Source organism: Daucus carota, chromosome 3 (assembly GCF_001625215.2).
Source record: "Daucus carota subsp. sativus chromosome 3, DH1 v3.0, whole genome shotgun sequence".
NCBI classification, from domain to species: domain Eukaryota; kingdom Viridiplantae; phylum Streptophyta; class Magnoliopsida; order Apiales; family Apiaceae; genus Daucus; species Daucus carota.
In genome coordinates this window covers 38,429,634-38,454,256 of record NC_030383.2, presented here as the reverse complement: position 1 = coordinate 38,454,256, position 24,623 = coordinate 38,429,634, and the positions used below count along the sequence as shown (strand labels likewise).

Genomic DNA, 24,623 nt, shown 5'->3' with positions numbered 1-24,623 from the left:
ATCTATCATTTTCTGTCAATGTACTAGATATCTATGCAGCGGCTAAGTTATCATCTATGACGGTTTGTGATAAGTGACGGATAATGAATAATACTTAAGAACTAACTTGTGTTTTAGAATTATCACGAGGAGGAAAAATAATACCAAACAAAAATACATGTATAGCGATAAAAAAAATTGAAATATAGACTAAAAATTATTTGTGGGAGTATATAGAGCCGTTTGGATATACTTAAAAATGTGTTATTTAGTTAAAATAAAGATATGGACAAGAAATAAAAAATATATCAAAATTTATAATTAATTTAACTGTTTCGTTGAAAAAGAAGTAAAATTCCTAAAACATCGTTTTTTAAAGTTCGGCAGAGCCCCATCTCTTGCGTGTTAATAATCATTTCTCGCCACCTTTGCTCATGCTTATCTTCGGCTCCTAACCATGCGTTGCAATTAATTCATTATGAACAACGTATTAATCCTGACAAAAAGAAAAAGAAAACGTATTACTAATAGCAGGCTTGCTCATTACACCGACAGTCAAACACCATAAATCTGGACTAGCCCAATACAGCCCATCTTGAAAACATTTACTTACTTGGGCCAAGCCCGAAAATACTAATTCAGAAAAAGTCGAGAAAATCATATAAAAAGTTGTCGTATTTGATTTGGAGCAGTGCGGTGATTACAAATTTGGATAGTAGAAACACAAGAGGGAGAGATTCTGGGAAACCAAACAGATCGAGATGATCAGCAAGTTATTTCATAATTTTGTTCAATCGCCCCAGGTAAAATATCTATCTTAGTAATAATTTCTTGATTTTCGATCGAAATTAATAATAATAGTTGTTGTTAATTGTTATTATGTGTTGGTGCAGCCTGAGAACGAGGAGGAGAAGAAGACATTGAAGGACCTCCAACCATGCGTTGCAATTCATTATGGAATCCCCTCTGCTGCTTCAATCCTCGCCTTCGATCCGTTCCAGCGCCTCTTGGCTATAGCGACTTCGTAACTTCTTTCTCTTTCTTATGCTCATACTACTGTAGTTTTTATTTTTTATTTTCTCCAATTCTCAATGTAACTATATTCCCGTAATAATCACTTATGAAACAAGCTCATTCTGAGCTTAAATTGGGGAGGAATTATACTATGAGTGTAGGGATTCAGTTTGCCTCGGTCCTGCCAACATCCTACTAATTCCGTTTTATAAATAAGTTGATCAACATCCTGAATTGCAATTTCAGACTAGTATATTTAAAGTCGCATTCGTTCTTCGTAAAAAAAGACCCAACCACCCTCCCTTCTATTACTTCTTGCTCTACTAATTAATATAATCACGTTTCCTTTGATTTCTTCCTACAGGGATGGAAGGATTAAAGTGATTGGAGGTGATAATATAGAAGCCCTTCTTATAGCTCCAAGGCCTTCATCTTTCAAAAACTTAGAGGTTTGCTGTTAGGCTAGAAAGCGATTCTAAATTTTTTGGTGAAATGTTTTATTGATTGAGTGATTTGGAATTTGCATATAACATCATTACAAAAGCTCATAAAATTTAATTGTAGTGTACATATATGTAATATAATTTCATCATATGAGACACAGTCAATTAGTTACAAACGTGGCAGTTTTATTTCATTAAAGAGAAGATCAACTCTAATGTATGTTAATAATTTATGGTATTTTTTTCCAAGGGGTTAACTATCAAACAGCTCACTTATTGCACTCCAATATATCATGAGGGTTGCCCATAACTTTTTAATCTCTATTAAAACATTCAAGTTGTATATATTGCACCCTGTTAAATTTTTTTAGAAGAGGACTTTAAAGTAATCGTTTACCATAAATTCTTGGGTTTATTTGTGTGAAGATCTCTATGTGATGAAGTTGGTGAAAAGTAATATCATTTTGTTTAGTTCCAAAAACATTTAAATTCCACTCAGCAGGAAAAAACTAAATAAATAAAAATTATGGTCACAACCATTGGTTCGGGGTCCCATGTACTGAAGGACCTGACTATAAACAACTAATCTGAACGACATTTGCTACCTTTTTTTAACCGGTGAACCAGATTCCATTTATATTTTTTTTGATATTTGCTTCGAAAACTTGATTTCTGATTAAATTATACAAATTCTTACATTATATTGCATGTGTAATTCATTGCCTGCCAACACATTGACTTCCAACGTCATGAGCTAATTACCTATTCATTTGAATTAGTATTTTAACTTGTAGAGTGGAATCGGAAAAGATTACTTGTCTGTACGTTATTACCGTCTTTAGTGTCGAAGTAGATAAACATTCCCTGGTGGAAAGAATCATATTCTGAATTCTGATTAATAACCGATTTATCTTTCTCTTGTGCAGTTTTTACATAATCAAGGTTTCCTAGTGAGCGTCTCGAATGAAAATGAAGTTCAGGTACTGTGCCATGTGTGACCTCATTTGAAACATAGCAACCATGTTTCACAAACGGTCTAATTTCCTTAGTTCATATCATTATGTGATATCTTAAGAGTTATTTTGTATTATCAAACTTCATATCCTTTTTGTTTGTTGAAGGTCTGGGATCTTGAATACAGGTGTATAGCTGCTCATACGCAATGGGAGTCCAATATAACTGCATTCTGCACGGTCTATGGCTTTCCTTACATGTAAAAGATTTCACACAAACTTTCTTAGTTTAAATAAGTTTTGAGATTATTAGGGCTGACATGGTAGTACTTGGCTTAAAGCAATTGTTACCCTGTTAATATGATTAGGTATGTTGGAGATGAATATGGATTTTTGTCTGTGCTAAAATTTGATGCCCAAGAAGGAAATCTCCAACAATTGCCCTATTACATTGCTGCAAATGTTGTAGCTGGTAATGCTAGTGATACTTAATTTACGTGTTAGCATATTAATCACTTTCTCAGCACATGTGTTGAAGCCTTTTTTTTGTGCATTATCAATGTTCAAAAATTATGTTTTTGCACTTAACTCTTTTAAATTGTTCCATCAATATATTTAAATTATGTATAAGAAAGATGATGCAAGTTGTTTATGACCTGTGCAAATATTTGGTAATACACAAAAACTCCTAAAAGATCATGATTTGTTGAAGCAGTTTGTAGTGATACATGAACATGTAGTCTGGACTAATTGGGTAACCCACAACCCCTAGAAGATTGGTGCACTTGGTAGTGACACTTAAGCTTTTATACTAAACTAATTGTCCCACATGTTTTGATGTGGGACGGGGGTTTTACAAACTAGACTATCTAAAAGAAATCTTTGGAAGTCAAACTCCATTAATTGCTATGGCATCTTGCCTCTCGATGAGTTGTTTCTTGGCTGCTCATGTTTAAGGCTTTTGGATCACTTATATACTAAAATGAATCTGTCACATAATTTATAGTAATATATTAGACTCATATAGTGTAACATTCAATTTATTTATATGAGCAGTTCATTGAAGCTGGGATTTGCAGGTCCACTTTAACAAGAATATTGGACTCACTTGTTACCTGCTCACTACTATTCAGGGTTTCTTATTTTAGGAATTGACTTGGAGATTCCATTAGGGCGTATTTGGTGTTGTACAGGTTCAACCAAACATATATGGAAGCCCAAAGTTTTTCTGTACTGATGCGAGTGAGTGAGTTGATGCTGTTTATTAAGTGTTGACTTAATCAGTTGATTTATTGATTTGGTGAGAGAAGTGATAGGTCATTGATGCAATGAGTTGGTAAATAGTGGCGAGTGATGGTCACTAACTTGAAGTTGAGAGATGTTGGTATATTGCAAGGCATTTGAGATGTATATAAGAGTTGAAGTTGGAGATACTTTTTATCGGGAGTACTTTTCTTTTATTAATGTCATTATCAAGCTAGGTCCTGAAAAGCTATGAATGGACCATAGAGTTCAAAAGTACAGATGAGAAACTAGATTGACAGACAGAAAATGGAGGCGCTGAAGGGAAGAAGAAAGACATTCTCTAGAATTTTAATACTTTGCAAGTTTATTGATGAAACTAAAATGCATATATACATTCATATATACACAACGAAACATACTAGAAGCCACAACTCGCTTTATCATCAGTGCTAATTACAGTACTGCTATTACTGCAAACTAATTGAAACTACTCCTGGTTGATGTACACGACAGTCTCTATGTTTTCCTCCAGAAAATTTTGTAGCCGTTTGGCTTTTATATCAGTGGTAAACTTCTTGCACTAAAATGTTGCCACTATCTTATAAATGCAGCATTTTTGTCACATTGCAGATGGGACTGGGGTTTCACTACCTGATCATCTGTCTGTTGTTGGTGTTTTACCACAGCCTTGTTCCTCAGGAAATAGGTAAGGTAAAAAGTAGACTACTGAAAAAGTTTCTCACAGTATCGATTTAGTAATCTGAATCAAAATTTTATATGTTGACAATATCTATAAGCAATAATACTCCAATTAGTTGCTGGATGCTCCTCTCATCTTCTGCATCTGCTGAATATTATGAAATTTTTGGAGAATGCATAGATGTTGCTTTGTTGGCTATTTTCTTTCCGTTTAGTAGATGATGACATGATGTTAGTGGATTACCAAATTTAGTTTTCCATAAGCTGTATATAGGAGATACTAATTAACTAATTCACTGGCTGTAATCAAGGATGCTAATTAGCAGATTGTGACAAGCTGTAATTAGAGATAACAAGTAGGAGAGTCTCGTAAGATAGTCAGGCTATAATTGAAGCATAATGTATGCATCTCTTGTGTATAATTGATACCAAGTAGTCAAGTACAGAGGTAAGGATATTGAATTCAACTTTGATAGAATGTAGGTCCCAACATGAATCCTTGTCTTTTAAAAAATAAATAAATTCATATTTGGAATTTTATTTAATTGTTTATTTGATGATTGCAAGATTAGCTATATGCATATACACATCAAATATAAGATTAATGCTATGTACCCCAAAAACTTCCCAAATATGTTCCCAAATGATGAGTTGGCTGATTTTAACCTGGAAGATTTATGTGCAAAATGAGAATGAAGCAAATCAGAAGTTGACGATTAAGATTTGGGAAAAGTTCGGAAAAATTTTAGGGTCTCTAGTATTTTCCCAAATATAAATCAGTATAGCTATATTTTTGTAAGGGCTTTAAATATTATCTCATTTCTATCATAGATATGTAATGTCATTAGGAGTGATAAATTTTTCTTTTTATGTGTTACCCATATATCACTATTCAATTCCCTTACAGAGTTCTGATTGCATATGCAAATGGGTTCATTATTTTGTGGGATATTACTGAAGATCAAGCCGTCCTTGTTAGTGGGCGTAAAGATATTTTGCTGAAAGATGCAATAGTAGTCAACTCTTCAGATGATGTGAGACATGAGCCTTCTGAAGGCACATCAGATAATAATGGACAACTAGAGAAGGATATAAGTTCACTTTGTTGGGTATCTTCTGATGGTTCAGTTTTAGCAGTTGGTTATGTAGATGGTGATATATTGTTGTGGAACCTGACAAATAGTGCCTCCACCAAGGATTTACAAAGTCATAAATCATTAAACAATGTCAGTAAGCTAAAATTATCCTCTGCTCAAAAGAGACTTCCCGTCATTGTTCTACGTTGGCATTCTAATAGTGCAGATAAAGGTCCAAAAGGCCAGCTCTTTGTGTATGGCGGTGATGAAATTGGTTCAGAAGAAGTCCTGACGGTATGTCGTAAATGTATACAGTTTTATTGCCTATTTTTTGGGAACCCTCTAGCATTAAAATCATCAATAGTATTATATAACTATCTGAAAACAGCTGTTGATGTAGGTGATTATGTTAGCATATCTTGTTTTGGAAAATTGTTTCTCTTAACAATAAACTTTTGATATGTGACTACGTTCTTGTAGGGGTCTCCAATCCCCATACATGTTCTTTCCATGTTTAGCAGTTTGCAAACCAGTATGTCTGAGTTTGGCATCTGTATGCATACCATTTAGGAGTGTTATGCACTTTTAAAGTGTAGTTGATCATTTTGATTTTACGGTTGTGTTTTATGTCCTTCACTCCATTTTATCGTCAAATACTTTTGTTGTCATCTCATTGTTAAATTTCTTATTTAATAAGATGATGATCTTAAATTTTGCTAGTCGTACTTTTCTGTTCTGTTTTGTAGATATTAACTCTTGATTGGCCACCTGGGATAGAAACATTAATATGCATTTCCCGTATTGACCTGACACTTGGTGGTTCGTTTGCGGATATGGGTTTGGTACGGAGTGGTGGTTCTGGAGAACATAGTGATGTCTCTACATTGTTTGTATTGACTAATCCAGGACAATTGCATTATTATGATGAGGCCTTCTTATCAGTTCTGATGTCCAATCCAAACAAAAAACATTCTGCTCATGCCATTCAATATCGTGCAGTTATACCTACCACTGAACCCAACATGAGTGTAGGAAAGCTCAGTGTACTAAATGAAGAGGTAAGTTTTCTGGGTTTTCGTAGTCGATGCATTTAGTTGCTACTTTGGAATGGTAGTGTCTTTCATTTGCTGCATGGGACTTGAGTATCTTTTTATTCTTTCCCTATCAGCATTGATTCTTCATTTAACCCCTTCATTAGGCAATGTGTGTAACCAAACTTCGAGGCATATCTACTAAGAGTGGTACAAGTACAAACTGGCCTCTGAGCGGCGGCGTTCCCTATAAATTATCCTCAGACGAAAGTAGATGTAAGAGAATTTATATTGGAGGCTATGAAGATGGATCTGTCCGAGTATGGGATGCAACATTTCCAGTTCTGTCCCTTGTATCTGTTATAGGATGCCAGGTTAGCGCAATCGTACTAAGTATTTGTTAATTGCAACCTTGTTGAATTTCCAAACACAATACTTCCATTACATATAGTGATCAACAATTATTCAATATATGCTAAACGAATGGTATATATCATGCCATTGGCAGGTGGAAGGTTCTGAATTAGCAGGCACGGGGTCGTCTGTATCAGCATTGGACTTTTCCTCTTCTACTTCAAGTTTAGCTATCGGCGAGGAAAGTGGTCTGGTGCGGTATTTTACTCTACTAAAACTATTTTTAAAGGAAAATACATGTCTACAACGTCGACATGCAAGGAATACTCTCTTATGAACATAGATATAATATGCAGGTTCGTCTATATTGCTTAATGCAGAGGTCTGAGAAATCAACCCTTCACATTGTTACGGGAACCAACCATGAAGGTATTAGTGTGTGTTAGTTCTTAAGTTGTATTCCTCCGTGGCATTAAATTGACCATATTCATTAATTAACCTGTCCCAACAATTTTTGGCCACATTAAATTTTATCGTCAGTTGAACATTACAATGCATTATTATAGGCTTTTTTAATTTCATGGTAATAGATACAAGGATAACTACAATATCAATAGAATCATGCTTCTGATTTGGGGTATGCTTTTAAATAAAATAAATTGTAGTAGTAATTAAATGTTTAAACTTGATTGTTTAACAATATGTTTGTTGGTCAAGATTGGTAGTAATTGATTCCGTGTTGCTATATTAGCCTTTGTTGCAATAACTTCACTCTTTTTCGATGAGGGGTGGATCAGCATAATAATTTGGATTGATGCTAATTTTGAATTCTAATAGAAGTTATAAAATGCATAAAATTGGTTGATATAGGAAAAGATTTATGTGCTAGTATGTATATATATATAGTTTTTGTTTATGTATCTATAACTTTGGGTTATATTGGGTCAGCTTTTGATAACCTGAAAATAACCTGATTTTTTGGTAATCCTGAATGCCAAGTTAGGCATAGAGCTATTTCTATCGGGAGATGGGATGTCAAAAAAATTTGAAAAATCCGATATCCGTCCGAAAAATTCGCATTCGAATCCGAGAAAAAGCGGATATTATCCCTATCTGAAATTAAATACATATATGATATTTAAATTATATAATATATAATTATATATAAGTAAAATGTTATTCTATTAGCTTGTAGTGTGTGTATATGCATTTAATAATACACGTAGACAAATTTTATATAATTATACAAATTCTTTATACACATAAAAATATTATTTAAGCTTAGTTGCAAAATAATTGCTCTAAAATCATCGTGAATACGGTTGGGCCATCAAAGAAATCTGACATCTGTCTGAAATATCCACATTCGTATCTGAGAAAAAACGGATTTTATCCGTATCCGAAGTAAAGCGAATATTATCCGTATCTGAATCCGACGATTGCAGATATGGATAGGGATATAAGCGTATCTGTATCCGAATTATCCGGTTGACAGCCCTCTCATAGTTAGTAAGGGCATTGTAGTCATTTCAGGGCATATCTGGTGTAGTCTATAAATACCAGACAAGTCTGTACATTTCTTTAATGTTGAGTATATGAAATGGATTGATTTCCACCAATTCTAACTTTCTCTCTCTAGGCCCCATTCCATCTATCTACTCAATCTCTGTCTTGTCCGTCTCTTATCCCTTCCATTTCTCTATTGATTATCTCTTGATTATCTCTGAATTCTCTCTCTCTCTCTGCCTTGTTATTTCTACTTTACTTGTTCTTGCATTTTGCTAATAGAAAATACTCAGAATCCACCAATTCCTGACACCGAATCTGACGCTAAAACTCCATCCTGAATACTATGATGCTCGAACTCGCCTGTTTACCCTGCCCTACCTGTGTCGACACGACACGACCCTGGTACGGACATGGAATCCGGATCGGATTCGTTATGTGAAAAACCGACTCGTCAACTCCGGTCTGAACTCCGACGACTATCTGAGTTCCGTGGTTTTGTTCATAATCAAGCGTGTCAGTTTGTAAGGAGGATAGAGCATGGAAAAAGAGAGAAGATGAGAGCTTGTATCATGATTATTTCTATTAAGTGAAACACTAATAAAGTGGAAAGAGAAGCGAGGGAGAAGATGGAGAAGATGCAGAGACACATATCTCAATGAATTGATTTATTAAAATATTGTATTTCTTTAATATGTCATGGCAAGCTGTAACTTTGTACTGCCAGCTTTTTTTTTTTTTGATAATGAGAATGAATCTCAACGAATATGAAGCAGCAATTCACCGTGATAATTATTTCATTCAAGAAAGTTTATCATCTAACCATCGGACATGCAAGATGACCGGGGAAATTTAGATAATAAAACTTTAATGTCCGGAAAGAAAAACCCGTCTTCTTCCAAATATCCTGAAAATATAAACAAAGGAAACAAGGAGAATATCAGTCCATATATAACTGATTATTTATATTATTAAAAAATAAAGGATAATATGTCCAATAATTAATAATTATTAACATTTTCAACTAAAATTATATTTATTAGCTGCAAATATGGATCTGATTGGTAACATTAATAACATTCAAATATAATACAATTTAAAGATAATATATTTGAACTGTGTTTCACAATTGTATTTTAGTTGTGGCACTTTTTCTTTTTTAAATAACACATATATTTTTTTTATTTTAAATAATTTAAAAAGTCAAAATATTAAAAATGGAGTGTCCATATCCCCGAATCGGATCCTCATTAAACGAATCCTCTTGTCTATAAATATTGATTTTGAAGAACCCGAGTGTCCATGTCGGATCCGTCCAAAAGAGTCCGAGCATCCTAGCCTGAATATGTACTTCTTGGGTCAAATTCATGTCGAGTTATTGGGTTGGGTCTGATTTTTGCCACCCCTAGATGCGGGTTGAAAGCAACATTATGGGTTTCGTTAATGATGCATAAACAAACCTTGGTAGGTTAAATTCTGAAATCTAATTACTAAGGTTTGAAGCCCTAATTATCAGTTAATTTGGATTGGTTATTAAAGCTCGATGGAGCAAGAGGTTACACTTTACACTTTCCCTGAGAAAGCTCGAGCAATAAGATGAAAGATGTAACATCTCATGTGACTGAGGAGCTGACCTCCTCCTTCAGAATCATACTTCTGTTTCTATTTTGAATGATGAATACCTATCAAGCCAACACTCTAAATAGGGGTTTCTTCTTATATGCGGAGCTATGTCTTAGATTGATCCTCATATGAACTGAGGTACATAGGCATCTCATGTTTGCAAGATGCATAATTTCTTACGTGCTGACTTTGGGCTGAGATAGCCACGATTGTCTCAATAGAAACCCATAAGTGCAACCATAGGTCTGCAGCCACGATTGTCTTACTAGAGTCTGACACTCTTATTCATGAAAGTTACTGCCTCTGAATAGGCATTATTCTTCTGTATCAAATCTGTACTTAATATGAGATATACTATATTAATTACATTCCTGAACCAAATTATCAGTCTAGCATATATCAATTAACTCCTGCAAATATGTACATCCTGTTCTGCCCAATATTTTTTATTTTATTTTTTTTAAAAAAAATCCATTAGCTTGTAGTCATGTCAGGATTAGCCTGTATACTATCAGCAGCAGTAAGCGCTGTTTTGTCATTTCAGGAGTTAGTTAATCACTAGTAGTAGTGTATATACAAAAGTAGCAGATCATGCAGATTTAACTACAAATTATTCTTTGTGAAATGTCAAAAAGGGCACATGTTCCACCAACTGCTCTCTCCTTGCTCTCTACAGTTTCTATCTCTAGAAACTTTTATCTAGTTATTTCTATTTCTAAATTTACATCTCTCTTGTCACTGATTTCTCTATTCTATCTCTATATTTGCCTTAATCTTCCTGGTTCCTGCTGTATCTCGCTCCATCTCAACTATTATCTGTAATTTTCTACTTCCAATCTAGAGAGCACCAAAAGCATACATAAAAGTAAGAAGCAAGCAGTTCCTGACAATATCAGAGCCCTGTTTTTTATCAATCATGCTTCGATTGTGTCTTGCAAGCTGAGACAAGTCGCGCAAAGTGATCACGTTGAGAATCACAACAAAAATCACAGAGTTATGAATTACGAACATCTGGTGTCTGATCTCTGTTCTCAGTTATGTTATGAGTTGAAGTTTTCTAGCTGTTTGCTCCAGTTTGGAATATAATTAGTAGAGGCCATTAATGGACACCCACCACTTTTTACCAGTTAGAAAGCTGGTTGCTTACTAAGAAAAATTACAAAAATATTATCAGTAGTTGTTTTGCCTAGTCTTCTGTACTGTGTCACTGTGTTTCTTCAAGTTAAGTGTTTATGTTTCTGTATCAAGTTATGATGCTGGTGGTTTTGTTTTCTCTGTTCAATCTGTTGTGAGATCTGAATTGATTGGTGAAGTATTGAAGAATTGGCGGAGATAAGTTGTGGTGCATTGGAATTGTTGTCAGTTATTTGTGTGCCGTTGAATTGGTGTAAAATTGTTGTTTTGCATAGAAGCTGATTGATAAATTGATTGTGAGGTGATTGAATTCTTTTGCATAGTAGCATAGCTATAGGTTTTCTGGAGATCACACAATTATTGCATTGCTTACAGCTTTTGTTATGTAGTTCTAGTCATACTTGTCAAGTACTGGTGGTGGTGGTTAAGTGTGGAGTACTGGCAATTGAATGTAGTTGTTTGAAGAATTGAATTGTAGAGGTTAAATGGTAATGATGGAAGAGGAAGATGTTTCCTGTGATAAACGATGCAGGAGGTGCATCAACAATTTCTGTTATGCAAGGACTGTGTGGTGTACCAACAAGAACTGAAGAAATTAAAGGAGATGATGGAGCTAGCTGTGCTGAAATCGATTCTTTTAAGCAGGAAGTTCACGTTAGGAGGATAGAATTGTTAATCTTTTTGACTGGAAGGAAGAAATGAAATCGATCAGAATCGGAAAACCCTCAAATGCTCCTAGAGTGTCATTTTATCATCACGGCCTGCAAATTCCTAAGTTTGTAGGTGCAGGAGCGACTGATTAGTTAGAGGATTGTAAATGATATTTTGAGGTGTTTGGTGTAAGTGACAACATGCATCAGAAGGAGTATCTAGGAAATGGTATCAAGTGTATATAACAGGAAAAACTAATTGGAATTGGTTGGATTTTTCTGTTCAGTTTTTTAACAAATTTGGAGTTTGGAACTATAAGGGGATATTAAGAGTAACTGGAATTGTGTTCATCCTGGGGGTGATCATCATCATGTTAGACTGCTAGATGATTATGAGTTCTGTAAATACTTCCAAGAAAGTGATACAAGTCCAGAAAGTTGGTTACAGGAGAGGGCATTATTCAAGGAGGAAAAATGGAATGTTGAGGAAGAATGTTTTTTTAATATAGCCACCTGGTGACATGTACATTTTTGCACCTTAGCAGGAAAGTAAAATGTGTGGAACCATAAACATTTCATCCCACATCTTTCTTGGTTATGTATCAGGTACCATAGGAAGTTCAACTACAAATTGCAAGACTGCTCTTCGAAATTTACCTACCTGATCTACGTTTGAATCAGGTTTGTAGAACTGGATATCTGGGGATAGAAACGTGGATACATTCTTGTTATTGAACATCTTTACAGAAGATACAAATAAGCCTTCTGTCGGAAACAACTCAGGTGAGAAGTTTGAGGTGAACGGTCATTCACTACTCTTGAATCAACTTGCAATTCACACCTTTAACCTAAAGTGAAGGTCTAAAGTTGTACATGGACGGGTTGATAAGTGAATTGTTTTTGTTGTTTACAAGGGTGAAGAGGAACGATTCGCTGTTGAGGAAATAACCTTAATGATTATTATAAACATGGGTGAAATTGCTGAGGTTTTTCGATAATTACCAAAGACTTCCTAAGAGCACCCTAAGAGCTGCAATTTCTTCCTGTTTGGTCAAGCGTATATCAACTTTGATGACAAATACATGCTGATAATTGATCCTAGTGGTTATGGTCCAATTGGCCAGAAAATATCTGTCGTTGATATGTTCACAAAACTGATCAGGAATATGAAATTGAAGTTGGATAAAGTTGCAATAATGTAACAGCTAGTGGTCAACTGGGACAATCTCAGGAAAGTGTTTATTTGAAGTTACGCCAATAGAGCTGTTGTTGAAGAAGTGTCCTCCATTAGGAAGGTGGACAGATTCAAATTGTGAATTCAGCTAGAATTCGAGGACAAGATATTCAAGGAGTGTGTATGAGACTAATAGAGGAGTCCGTGAGATCAATTAACCAAGTGTGATTATGTGAAAGTTGGAAGAAATGTAATACCGTACAAAGTACATGGTGGTGAGACAGGGTAGCCCTGAAATGAACAAAGCAACGAGACCTGAATATCAGAAAGGCTAAAGAAACATGGTGTTCATAACCATCTTTGATCCTGGAAGATTTATAATTTTCTTTTATAGTGCAACTTCTTGGCGGTTCTGCTGCAATTCTGCATGTTCAGGAATGGTTACGAGATGTTTTCAATGGAATAGAGCTTTTCCTTTATAATAAATGAAAGCATAGCAAAATCATCATCAGAGATTAAGTCGATTCAGGTGGAAGGAAGTTGTGAAGTGCATTGTCCGTCATGAGAACATGGCAAATTTCAAGGAGGGAGAATTGTCAGGATTAGCCTGTATAAGTACTATCAGTAGTGGTAAGGTTAGTTATTTCATTTAGGGAGTTAGTGACTCATAGTAGTAGTATATTTGTAGGCAATGTAATTTCAGATTATGGTTTATGAAATATCAGAAAATGGCACTTTGTTCTGCCAAATGCTCTCTCCCTTCTTTCTACACCTTTTTTTCTCTGGAAACTACTATCTTCTCCAAGCCATCTGTATCTAACTCTAAATTTGCTGTTCTATCTCTCTTATCACTGATTCCTCTGTTCTATCATTGTATCTCTGCCTTAATTTCTCACTGGTTTCTGCCTCGACTCCGCAGTATTTCTCCGTATCTCAATTGTTATCTGCGGTTTCATACTTACAATCTAGAGAACATCAAAAGAAATATAACTCGTAACAAGCAGTTCCAGACATAATATGTAAGATAAAAATAATAATAATGATTGTAATAATATTTGCATTTGTGTTAGTAGTTTGACTACTAAGAACTACTATAATAATATCTATATATTTACCAAGTAATGCAAGATATTTTCTTTTACTTTAAAGATTTTAATCGTAAAGACTTAAGAAAAAGTAGTAGTGATAAAGAGACATAAAACCAAGTCAAAATTAGACAACAAGTATTGCATGCAATTTATTAAGTTCATATTTTAAGTATCAAATAGATCGTTGATGTATTAAAGATAATAGATAGGTCATGTTTTTGTATTTAGTTGCCCAAATTTGTGACTGCATTCTGCCCATTGACTGGTTCAGCCTCTGTATCCCCTCCAAGTTAATGCTGCTGGAATAAATGTAAAATGTCATGTGAAGGCTGATTTATTAATTTTTTTTGCTGTTGTTTGGTCTGAATTTACTTAAATATCACTATTTCACGTCATTGGCATGGAGTGTAATGGACAATTTTGCATTATTTGAGAAGTAGCTTTTTTTGTAGTTAACAATGTGCCCAGTGGAGGCCAGAATCAATGCCTAGCTGTGTTCTCACTTGTCAATTCTCCGGTACGCTCCCTACAGTTTGTAACATCTGGATCCAGACTTGCTATTGGATTTGAATGCGGTCAGGTAAGCATTGCCCATATAGTGTTTGATGTCAAATAATTCTATCACGTGGAGTGCAATGTGGTTGAAATCATTGTTATTATACTATTTTGAGTTATTTCTTTTCAGGTTGCAATGGTTGATCTTAGTTCATCAAAACTATTATATCTCAAAGACTGCATATCACGGTCAAGTTCCTCAGTGATATCTTTGACTGTGAAATCATTTCCCGATACCCTCGACAATAGTTTAGGCCTTTCTAAAGATAAAAAATCAGCTGAACCTGCGGATGAAATAGCTTTCGTTTTGACAAGAGATGCTCAGATAACTGTTATTGACAGCACCAGGGGAGACATAATTACTGCCTTGCCAACTCAACCAAAGACACAATCAACTGCTTTGTCTCTGTATATAGTAGGCAAGTGTTTTCTTACCATGTTTAAGTGTTTCCTGTTTGCAAACAGCTCTATATCCTCTCAAGACTTGTTTCTGTGCAGAGGGAAACAACTCTATCTCTGACGTGTCTGAGAGTTATCTGCTGAATTCATCTCAGGATTTAGAAGCCAAAAGCAAAATTGAAGTTACGAATGAGTGTCAAAGTGATATTAAAGAAGTTAATGTCAATGCCCATTATAATCCTATTACTATAGGGCAGAGATTTAATGACTCTTTAATTTTACTTTGTTGTGATGATGGGCTGCATTTATACTCATTGAGTTCGGTTGTACAGGTGCACTCTTGTCTTGTGCATATTCATTTCAGAAGTTGTCTAATTTCACTTGCAACTTGAGGACTGACGTCAGTGTTGCTTCAGGGTGAAAATAGGTCTATTCGCAGTTTGGAGCTTACTACCATTTGTTGCTGGACTACAATCTTTGAAACAGATGAAAAATGCCTGAGCCTTATTTTATTCTATCAGACTGGATTGATTGAAGTCAGGTTTTCAGTTTATTAATTGTTTACTTTGTCACTATGAAATTTTTCGAGTATTGCAATAATCAGAAAGTCTTTGCTAGCTCTTTCTCTTAACAGCTATGCGGCTATATTAAACAGCTAATATATCTTGTTTATTCCAAATATTAAAACACATATAAATATGGTCTATTTTAATTTATGGGCAGGTCCTTGCCTGATTTGGAAGTAGTGGGTGATACCTCTATTAGTTTACTTCTTAAGTGGACCTTCAAGACTAATATGAACAAGACGATGAGTTCTTCTGGTACAGGGCAGATAACAATGGTAGGTTTTCTCTTGTTCCCAAAAGCATGTTATTTTGTTGGTTAGGGGGCCGATAAACCGCTTATGAATTAAGTATAAAGACTATAGAATTATGGAAAATTAATATGTATTTTATAGATTCAGATCTTCCTTGTCTATACAGCAATATATCAACTAAATAAAAATAAATGAGGACAATATCTTAGAGCAATATTCAACACTAATCTAATCCGTTCAGAAACTCTTGAGTGTAACTATGTCATACGTTCTAGCCTTCTAGGTCTTTTATTTGACTGAATACAAGTTTAGTCTTGTATTAGCGTTTATTTGATAGCTAACGCTAATAAGCATCTCAATAATATGTTTTGTAACAGTCCTTGAATATGGAGCTGCATAACACTACCCTTTGTTGGTTTTAAAAACCTTTTTGACTATGCATAATGATGTTTATAAAGATTTGCCCACTTACTGCAAGTCATCCATCATTGATTTCAACTCCTAAAACTTACATTGTGTTCTATCTGGTCCCCACCTACATGACTTGAGAGCTTCTTTTCTCTCTCTCTATATATTTCTTGTTTGTGTATTGCAACTTGTGCAGCCGGGCAAACCATTTATTTTGCATTCGGATGTTTTTGCACGACCTCCGTTCTTAAACATAATCTTGTAATTTTTCTGCACCAAGTGGCACTTAAATTTTTTTTCCTCTTAATCAATTTCAGGAAAATATAAAACATCTGAAAAACTGAAATGCCATCAATTGCTACTGTGCCTTGCCTTTTGCTTTAATGTATGCTCCGTCTCCAGTTCGACATTGAAAATTATATGACTGCATGCAATAACTGTGGTAGCCAACTTTCTGTAGAGTTTTTGCAAGCATAACATGAAGCGACATATAGCTCATTCTCATGTGGTTGTACAATTGCTGTCTTAATGTCTCCTAAATTTTGCATATATTTTCCTCGTTACAGTTGTCCGCATTTGTTACACTTGATGTCAGATTACTACCAAAACCTTCTTTGTAGGTTATATTCTTGCTGGGAGGAAATTTCGGATAGTTGTTATAGTCATGTGATTTTTGATGAATTGTTTGGCTTGAAAAGCCCTTCCATGTATGTTTCTAGCCTCATAAGCCTCCTCTGTTCCTTTGCATTCTTCCACGTCCCACGAGGATATGTTTCTAGCCTCATAAGCCCACTCTGTTCCTTAGTATTCTCCCATGAGGATATAGTAGCGGCAACATTTTTAGAATCGTAATAAGAACTTTTCAACTATTTTTAAATTTTCATCACAGAAAATTCAGATCCAAAGGCTCGCCTCACTAACAATGCAGAAAAGTCATCCCCATCTTCCTCTAGTATCAGTTCCAGTCTGTGCCGGACAAACATTATTTAGTTTTGAATATTATGAATCGAGAAATATTCCATAATCAGTAGACTTATATGTGATTTTACTTTCTACTATGTGTATATAAGTTCGGCTCCCTTACGAAACTAACCAGCCTGAACGCGTTCTTTTCAAAAATAACCAGCTTCGTTTTGACTTTTCAAAACTAACCAGTCTAATTCTACTCAACTCGGGCGACCCCTGCTGATTATGGATGGGGGGCTAGGGTCGCTCCTGGCTTAGGCGACCCCTGTTGGTGGGGTTCCTCCTCCCAGCAGGGTCGCCCCTGCTATGGGCGACCCAAATTGTTTTTTAATTCGTAATGAACAATTCTTATTAACCTAATATTTAAGCTTGAATCTTATATTAATCAAAATTTAATGTGTGTGTGTGTATATATATATATATTTTAAGTAATTATTGAAATGTGATGCAGAGAATTTTTTTTTTGAAGGGTATGCAAATAATTTAAATTGTATGGTCACATCAGGTTTCTGCAATAGCTTTTTTAGCTTTTTTTTTACAAAGCATTCATTGAACACTGGATTTTCTGCAAGCTTCATTCAAATCATGCAATAATTCAATCAGGCAGCCTGTGGATACTGCTCAAAGATTTACTTTAATGCTGAGTTATAGATTTTCTGCAAACCATTAAGTGGACACAACAATTGCATCTACTGTTCAAGCACAGTGGTTATTTTTGAATTGTGTCCTTAAAAGCTGAAGCATGTGTTTTTGGCTATGAACAAAACCAAAAAACTAACCACAAACCTCATATTATCAATCTGCCCTGTGAAAAAATCCTAGCAGAACACCAAAACCATCAAAAAAAACACACACATTAAAATCAAAGATGGACGGATACGTTAACGTTAATTTCTTTTGGGGAGGTGAAATCATAAAACAAGATAACTATATTCTCTACTCCCTAGATCCGAAAGAATGATGTTTGTGAAATTGGGCAGCTCGTTTGAAAAATTACGAGATATGGTGTTCCAGTTGATTCATATCAGTAGGTATCATTGGGATGTCAAGCTCAGTGTCAAATATCCGCGGATCGGGGTTGCTAACCTCGTTACGGGTTTTTTTTGTCAAGTCTATTAAATCGGACGATGATGTTAGTAGGATGTTAAGTATCCCCGTGAGATTTCACTTGGGGGGAGACGTAGCATTGTTTATTAAGGCTGAGAGTATTGCTCAGCCGAGCCAACAGTACGGAGAGCCATGTACCCAACAATCCGGACAAACCGCTGCTGGAGGTGAGTTCGCAAATTATGTTGGAAACTGCGGTGGGAGTTTTGGAGGGGATTATGGGGGGAACTATGGACAAAACGACTTCTGGAGCATGCCAGGGCGGTCCAGCGGCTTCTTCAAGAGTGGCTACAACTACAGGGCTGTTGGGGAGTTCGGTGGCGGCTCGAGTAATACGGGTCGTTTTGTTGTTGAAGAGGTTGTAGACGAGGACGATTTTAGTGGAAGACAGCCATCACCACCTCGTGAAATGCCGAACAGAGGTGTAGTTGTTACTCTTGCACTTGAGTACGAGGACGAAGATGAAGAGTATGGCTCGGAAAGAGCCATAAGCAGCAGTGACGATTCGGATTGGAAGCTGTCATAGGAGGAGCCTGCGGAATTTGAAGATTTCTCGGAGGCTGAGTCAGACGAAGTCCGAGAAGGAAACACGAGTATGCAAACATAGACGATGACTATGCATGAGCCTAGAGCTGCCTGGTTTGCAACCCAGGATTACGAGTTTGTTATAGTTTCTAACACGGACGTAGTTATGTCACTCGGTTTTGACCCCGCCGCCGATGATTTAAGCGAAGGAGCTCTATTTGCTAGCAAAGAAATACTTATTTCTGCTGTGAAAGAGGCACACATACAAACAGATCGAAACTACCTCGTGGAGAAAAGCACCACGCAGGTCTACAAAGCAAAGTGTGTGGTTCACAACTGCAAATGGAAGCTAAGAGCTGCGAAAAAGAGGTCCCACGGGCTTTTTCAAATAACTAAATGTCCAGAAAAGCACACATGCCTACTAGATAGACCAACGCAGGACCACTGCAAGAATGATTGGATCTTTGGTTGCTCCCTACGTAAGTCGTACGACCCCTTATATCATTATACGCCTGACTATTTTGATTTTTTATTCGCCTGTTAATGTTAATACTTTTTTGTTTGAACAGGTGTCTCAAAACCCTCAGTTGAAGGTAAGCAACGTCATAACTATGGTCAATGATGAGTACCACCATTTGATCAGTTACATGAAAGCATGGAGGGGGAAGATGGCTGCCATGAAGAGCACTTATGGTAACTGGCGATCAACCTATGACGAGCTCCCTCGGTTCCTTAACGTCACGGCCAGTACAAATGCAGGAAGTGTAGTTGTGGTTGACGTCGTTCCACATCACACCGAGGGGGGTAAATTTAAATCAACATTTGTTCGTGTATTTTGGTGTTTGAAAGCAATGATTGATGGTTGACAGTACGCACGGCCCAATTATTTCCATTGATGGTACATTCCTTAAGGGAAAGTATAATGGGAAGTTGCTGGTAGCGGTGGGAGTCGACTCTAACAACCACCAATATCCCATATGCTTTGCCCTGGTTGATGAGGAGACTACGGAAAACTGGTCTTGGTTTCTATGTCTTTTACGAAAACATGTATGCCGAGATAGACGTGACGTTTGCATTATTTCTGACCGTGCCACGGGGATTTTCGCTGCAATGAATGACGAACGTAATGGTTTTACCCCGCCTCTGGGCGTACACAGATTCTGCCTCCATCATGTTAGGAGCAACTTCTTCAAGAATACCCAGGAATGGAGCTGAAGATGTACATGTGGCTCGCCGGCGGTACGCCACAGATCAGGAAACATGAGGCCTACATGAAGAAGATTAGGGAGATTTCTGAAGAAGCCTTGAGGTGGCTGAGGGCAATAAATCCTGCCCTTTGGACAATTTGTTTTGACACAGGCCACGCTCGTTACAGCCTGGCCACCACAAACATCACGGAGAGCTTTAATGGCAACGTGCGTGTGGCTCGCTTCCTACCTGTGACCACAATGATTGAATTCCTGTTTAATAAAACTGTTTTAAACTGATGGTCTTGGTGTCCTGCTAGGATTTTTTCACAGGGCAGATTGATAATATGAGGTTTGTGGTTAGTTTTTTGGTTTTGTGCATAGCCAAGAACACATGCTTCAGCTTTTAAGGACACAATTTAAAAATAACCACTGTGCTTGAACAGTAGATGCAATTGCTGTGTCCACTTAATGGTTTGCAGAAAATCTATAACTCAGCAATAAAGTAAATCTTTGAGCCGTATCCACAGGCTGCCTGATTGAATTATTGCATGATTTGAATGAAGCTTGCAGAAAATCCAGTGTTCAATGAATGCTTTGTAAGAAAAAAGCTAAAAAAGCTACTGCAGAAACCTGATGTGACCATACAATTTAAATTATTTGCACACCCTTCAAAAAATAATTCTCTGCATCACATTTCAATAATTACTTAAAAAATATATATATATATATATATTTACACACAAATTAAATTTTGATTAATATAAGATTCAAGCTTAAATATTAGGTTAATAAGAATTGTTCATTACGAATTAAAAAACAATTTGGGTCGCCCATAGCAGGGGTGACCCTGCTGGGAGGAGGAACCCACCAACAGGGGTCGCCGGAGCCAGGGGCGACCCTAGACCCTCATCCATAAACAGCATGGGTCGCCTGTGCTAGGGGCGACCTACTCTTCTTTCCACTAATCAGCTGGGGTTGCCCGAGTTGAGTAGAATTAGACTGGTTAGTTTTGAAAAGTCGAAACGAAGCTGGTTATTTTTGAAAAGAACGCGTTCAGGTTGGTTAGTTTCGTAAGGGAGCCATATAAGTTCTATCCCCCAAATTTGTCTTGCATTAAGAACCAACAAGCTGATTGTTATGACTTCGAGATTTGAAATGGAATGCTTAAGTTGGGCCGCTAGACTTTAAATGAGATCGTTTCAAGTTAAGAAACTTGGCTTTAATGGCGCAAACCATCTGCTGTTGAAAATTTTTCTTTATAGGTTATAAATTATATTTTACTTGTAGAAATGGTATCTAATATCTATTATGGTATAAGCTCACTAGAGTGAGGATGCAATTTTGAATTGACAAGTGACAAGTGTTCGACATTTTGACGAATGTTAATGAAGCTAATAATGTTTGGGCACATTAGTGATGGTTGAATGAGAATATAGATTGTCACATTATAGAATCTGTAAAGCTTTGTTGTGTACCTAGTTTTAAAGATAACCAAGTACCGTTTTTGAGTATTTCATATAGAGAAATATATCGTTAGTGTTTTTAACATATCCTTACATGGTAATAGGTGAACGGGTGTGAATTTGCTTTGTTATCTCTTTTGGCCTTTGAAAATGATTTCAGGTCTCCCCCCACCCCCTCTCTCTCTCTCTCTCACACACACACATGCGCACACACCCCTACCTTTGTATAACTCAACATATGAACTGAATTTAGCATTACTAAGATGTAGTTGCATGTTCTTTAGGATTCCAGAATCCCTACCTAATCTTCATGATAGAGCCCTTGCAGCTGCAGCAGATTCCGGTGTTGCTTCATCCCTAAACCCAAAGAAGAAGCAGGTCATTATGTTAAGAACTTCTATGTTGCCTTCGAAATGTTGCATTCCTGGAAGACTTTAGAACTCTTTTCATCTTATGTTGCTATAGATAACTACAACTGGAATATTAAGTGGTTTAATCAAAGGATTCAACATTGGTAAAGATCAGAGTGGAGACATATATGAAACTCGAGAAAGTATTGTTGAGCATTTGGATCACATATATTCTAGGTTCCCGTTCTCTGGTTCCTTGAATATTCCAGATGAAGACCTTGCTGAATATGACATAGGTTATCTCCTATTTAACTTTTATTTCTCACTTTACAATCTCCTATATAACACTTGGCTTTTGTTTATAATTTTTTTCTTTCTCAGATGATATTGAGATTAATGAACCTATCCAGCTTTCTCCTCCACGTGTTCAAAACACAGATGAAAGAAAAGGTAAATTAATATTATAATATATAACTTCTTTAAAATCTATTATGTGCCTGAGCTCTCATTTTTGTGCCATGTAGACAAGGAAAAAGAGCGAGAGAGATTATTTGAAGGAGGCTCTACTGAATCCAAGCCAAAACTTAGAACTGCAGAAGAAGTCAGAGCAAAATATAGAAAGACAGGGGTAATCATTTTTAAATCAACTAACAAATGCTTCTGAATTTGGAAAACCAATTGATGGATATATATATATGACTTCTAGGATGTGTCTGTTGCTGCTGCACAAGCAAAAGACAAACTCATAGAGCGACAAGAGAAGCTAGAGGTAAGACAGCTGCCTGCAAGCTATTTCGTTGGATTATTCTTTTTGTGCCAAAATGCTGTTCCCTTGATATTGGTTACTTAAGAGTTAAGAGTATGCATGGGATCAAATATGAGGATATTTGCTATGATAACCATGCATAATAGTAACTGTAACAGAAAGAAAAACAAGAGATATATAATAGTGCTTGTGTTGATTGATGGTTTTCTCTTATAGAGTCTATTACATTACACCTAAAGATAGTAGAAGATTCAACATTTTGAAGTGCCCAACAATCTTACAAAGTCTGAATCAAAATCTTTTTTAAGCTAACTTATTTAAAGATGAAGTTTACATTGGCCGTAAAAGCCAAGAGTCATATCTTTGTATATTTTGCAGACTGATGCGACACAAAAGATTGGCTCTAAGTTAATCTGACCATTTTATTTCTTTTAATATGCCAGAAACTCGGCCGAAACACAGAGGAGCTACAAAGTGGAGCTGAAGATTTTTCATCATTAGCGAAGGAACTTGCCAAAAGAATGGAAAATCGCAAATGGTGGCAATTATGATAGGGATTCAGCAATTAAGTGCTGATGTGAGTATCATGTAGCTGATGTCACATTCATAATTAATATCATACACAGAATACCGCTTCCATATGAGACATTATACATGGCCTCCTCACATCAATGATAACATTTGAATATAGGCAGCCCTCCGGCCCCTCTCCATTGCCTCCTGTCTGGAGATGTCTACGCCAAGTGAATGGTAAAAACATTTAAAATGTTTGTAGCCTTTTCATAGTATCATTTATAAGAACATAACAGAGAGAATGTAAACAAAAATATGTTAAGATATGTTCCTCTTTTCATCCCGCCTTAATACAGGGTGAATTAATGTTCTAAAATCGGGCGACTCGGATGAGTACTCAGATGTAAAAACGTAGCGTGTACAGGACTAGTCTTCTTTTCTACTTTAACTGGTTCACATCTACCAGTATCATATATTTCTTTTGTAGCGCATCCACCATTATCAGATATTCCTTCTGTAGCTCTTTCTCTTTGTTCACAATCCAGCGTAATTTAATTAATGTAATGATGTCTAAAACGGTTATGAATGAGCCGAAGTTAGGTATACACATGTAATTTACTCAATAAAAAAAAAAAGGTATCGGGTTATTCGTTACTTATATTTAACTAATGTTTTAATGTTGTTTGATTTGCATGATGGCGGAGGCTAGAGTTTTAAAATTCAAAAATACATATCCGTATTATTAATTATATTTTCTAAATTATAAAGTGTTCAATCAGTTTAGATTTCAATATGTCCATATGATCGTATTATTTAAATTATATTGTAATTTTTTTTAGACTTATTAATCTTGAATTTCTTTTGATATTTTCAGGTGCACTATCAATTTCTTTGGACAAACAAGAGTGCTTTCGATTGGAAGACAGCCATGGTGTGTCACTTAAACCGTGGATAGATCTTTTACGTTCAAAGCTACTTGTAAACTGTCTATTAGAATAATTGTTGATGGAGAAAATAAAATATGGATCACTTAGGTCATAGAGATGGATTGATATGAACACTAATTAATATAAATGTCATTGTAACAGATCTTTAAAACGATCATGTATATCATTAATTTGTTGATAGATAAAGAATCTTGATTTTTTTTCCCTTCTGACAACAGATTAGAGACTCCTGTTAAAAAGAAACATTATAATGTCAAAACTTACATTTAGCTATGTCTAGTTCAGTACTCAATTTGATAATGATAGGGTGAAGTCATCTTAATGTTTATTCAAAATGCTCTGCACAACTTGTTTTATTTGGGTCAAGGGGAGAGAGTGATGTTCTAGGCGAGCTGACTTTTTAGGATCCCTCAAGTTGGGGGCCGTTTCAATGGTGACCTATTTACTTATTTAGAAAAATGTCTAACACTGGATTTCTTTTAAATAATCACAACCTCCCTTCGATCGATTTTTCACATGCGTTATTAAATGGGCATTTATCGCACAATTTTGTGGATTATTTTTTAATTTTCATTTTATAAACAAAACTTTTTAATTTTGTCAATACAAGGTACCATCTTAATAGAGAATTGAATATAGGATGTTCAG

The 24,623-nt window shown here is 35.8% G+C and overlaps 1 protein-coding gene across 8 annotated transcripts; it reads left to right on the top strand.

Moving 5' to 3' along the window:
• The first annotated feature begins 623 nt into the window (after window positions 1–623).
• On the top strand, window positions 624–24,179 carry LOC108214315 (uncharacterized). Of its 8 annotated transcripts, XR_001805581.2 has the most exons (26): window positions 624–782; window positions 873–1,003; window positions 1,358–1,442; window positions 2,363–2,416; window positions 2,558–2,649; window positions 2,758–2,861; window positions 4,265–4,340; window positions 5,241–5,703; window positions 6,156–6,467; window positions 6,608–6,814; window positions 6,949–7,047; window positions 7,151–7,223; window positions 14,422–14,549; window positions 14,655–14,943; window positions 15,023–15,255; window positions 15,340–15,464; window positions 15,647–15,764; window positions 21,504–21,559; window positions 21,684–21,777; window positions 21,865–22,045; window positions 22,131–22,199; window positions 22,274–22,377; window positions 22,456–22,518; window positions 22,959–23,092; window positions 23,207–23,265; window positions 23,903–24,179. XR_001805581.2 is itself a non-coding variant. In XM_017386250.2 (25 exons), the coding sequence occupies exons 1-24, from the start codon at window positions 741–743 to the stop codon at window positions 23,064–23,066; spliced, it is 3,306 nt and encodes a 1,101-aa protein (XP_017241739.1). In that variant the 5' UTR covers window positions 624–740; the 3' UTR covers window positions 23,067–23,092; window positions 23,207–23,496. The 8 variants fall into 8 exon arrangements, 5 of the variants coding, with proteins under 5 accessions (XP_017241739.1, XP_017241737.1, XP_017241743.1 ...); XM_017386250.2 differs by lacking the exon at window positions 23,903–24,179 and having other exon boundaries at window positions 23,207–23,496; XM_017386248.2 differs by lacking the exon at window positions 23,903–24,179 and having other exon boundaries at window positions 22,959–23,496.
• The last annotated feature ends 444 nt before the right edge of the window (window positions 24,180–24,623 follow it).

Bases quoted from the DNA above. Each gene is read 5' to 3' on its own strand.
- LOC108214315 (XM_017386250.2), top strand. From the start codon at position 741: ATGATCAGCAAGTTATTTCATAATTTTGTTCAATCGCCCCAG. The intron at 7,048-7,150 runs GTGCGGTATTTT...TATAATATGCAG, and splicing joins TCGGCGAGGAAAGTGGTCTG to GTTCGTCTATATTGCTTAAT. The intron at 22,519-22,958 runs GTAAGACAGCTG...TTAATATGCCAG, and splicing joins AGCGACAAGAGAAGCTAGAG to AAACTCGGCCGAAACACAGA.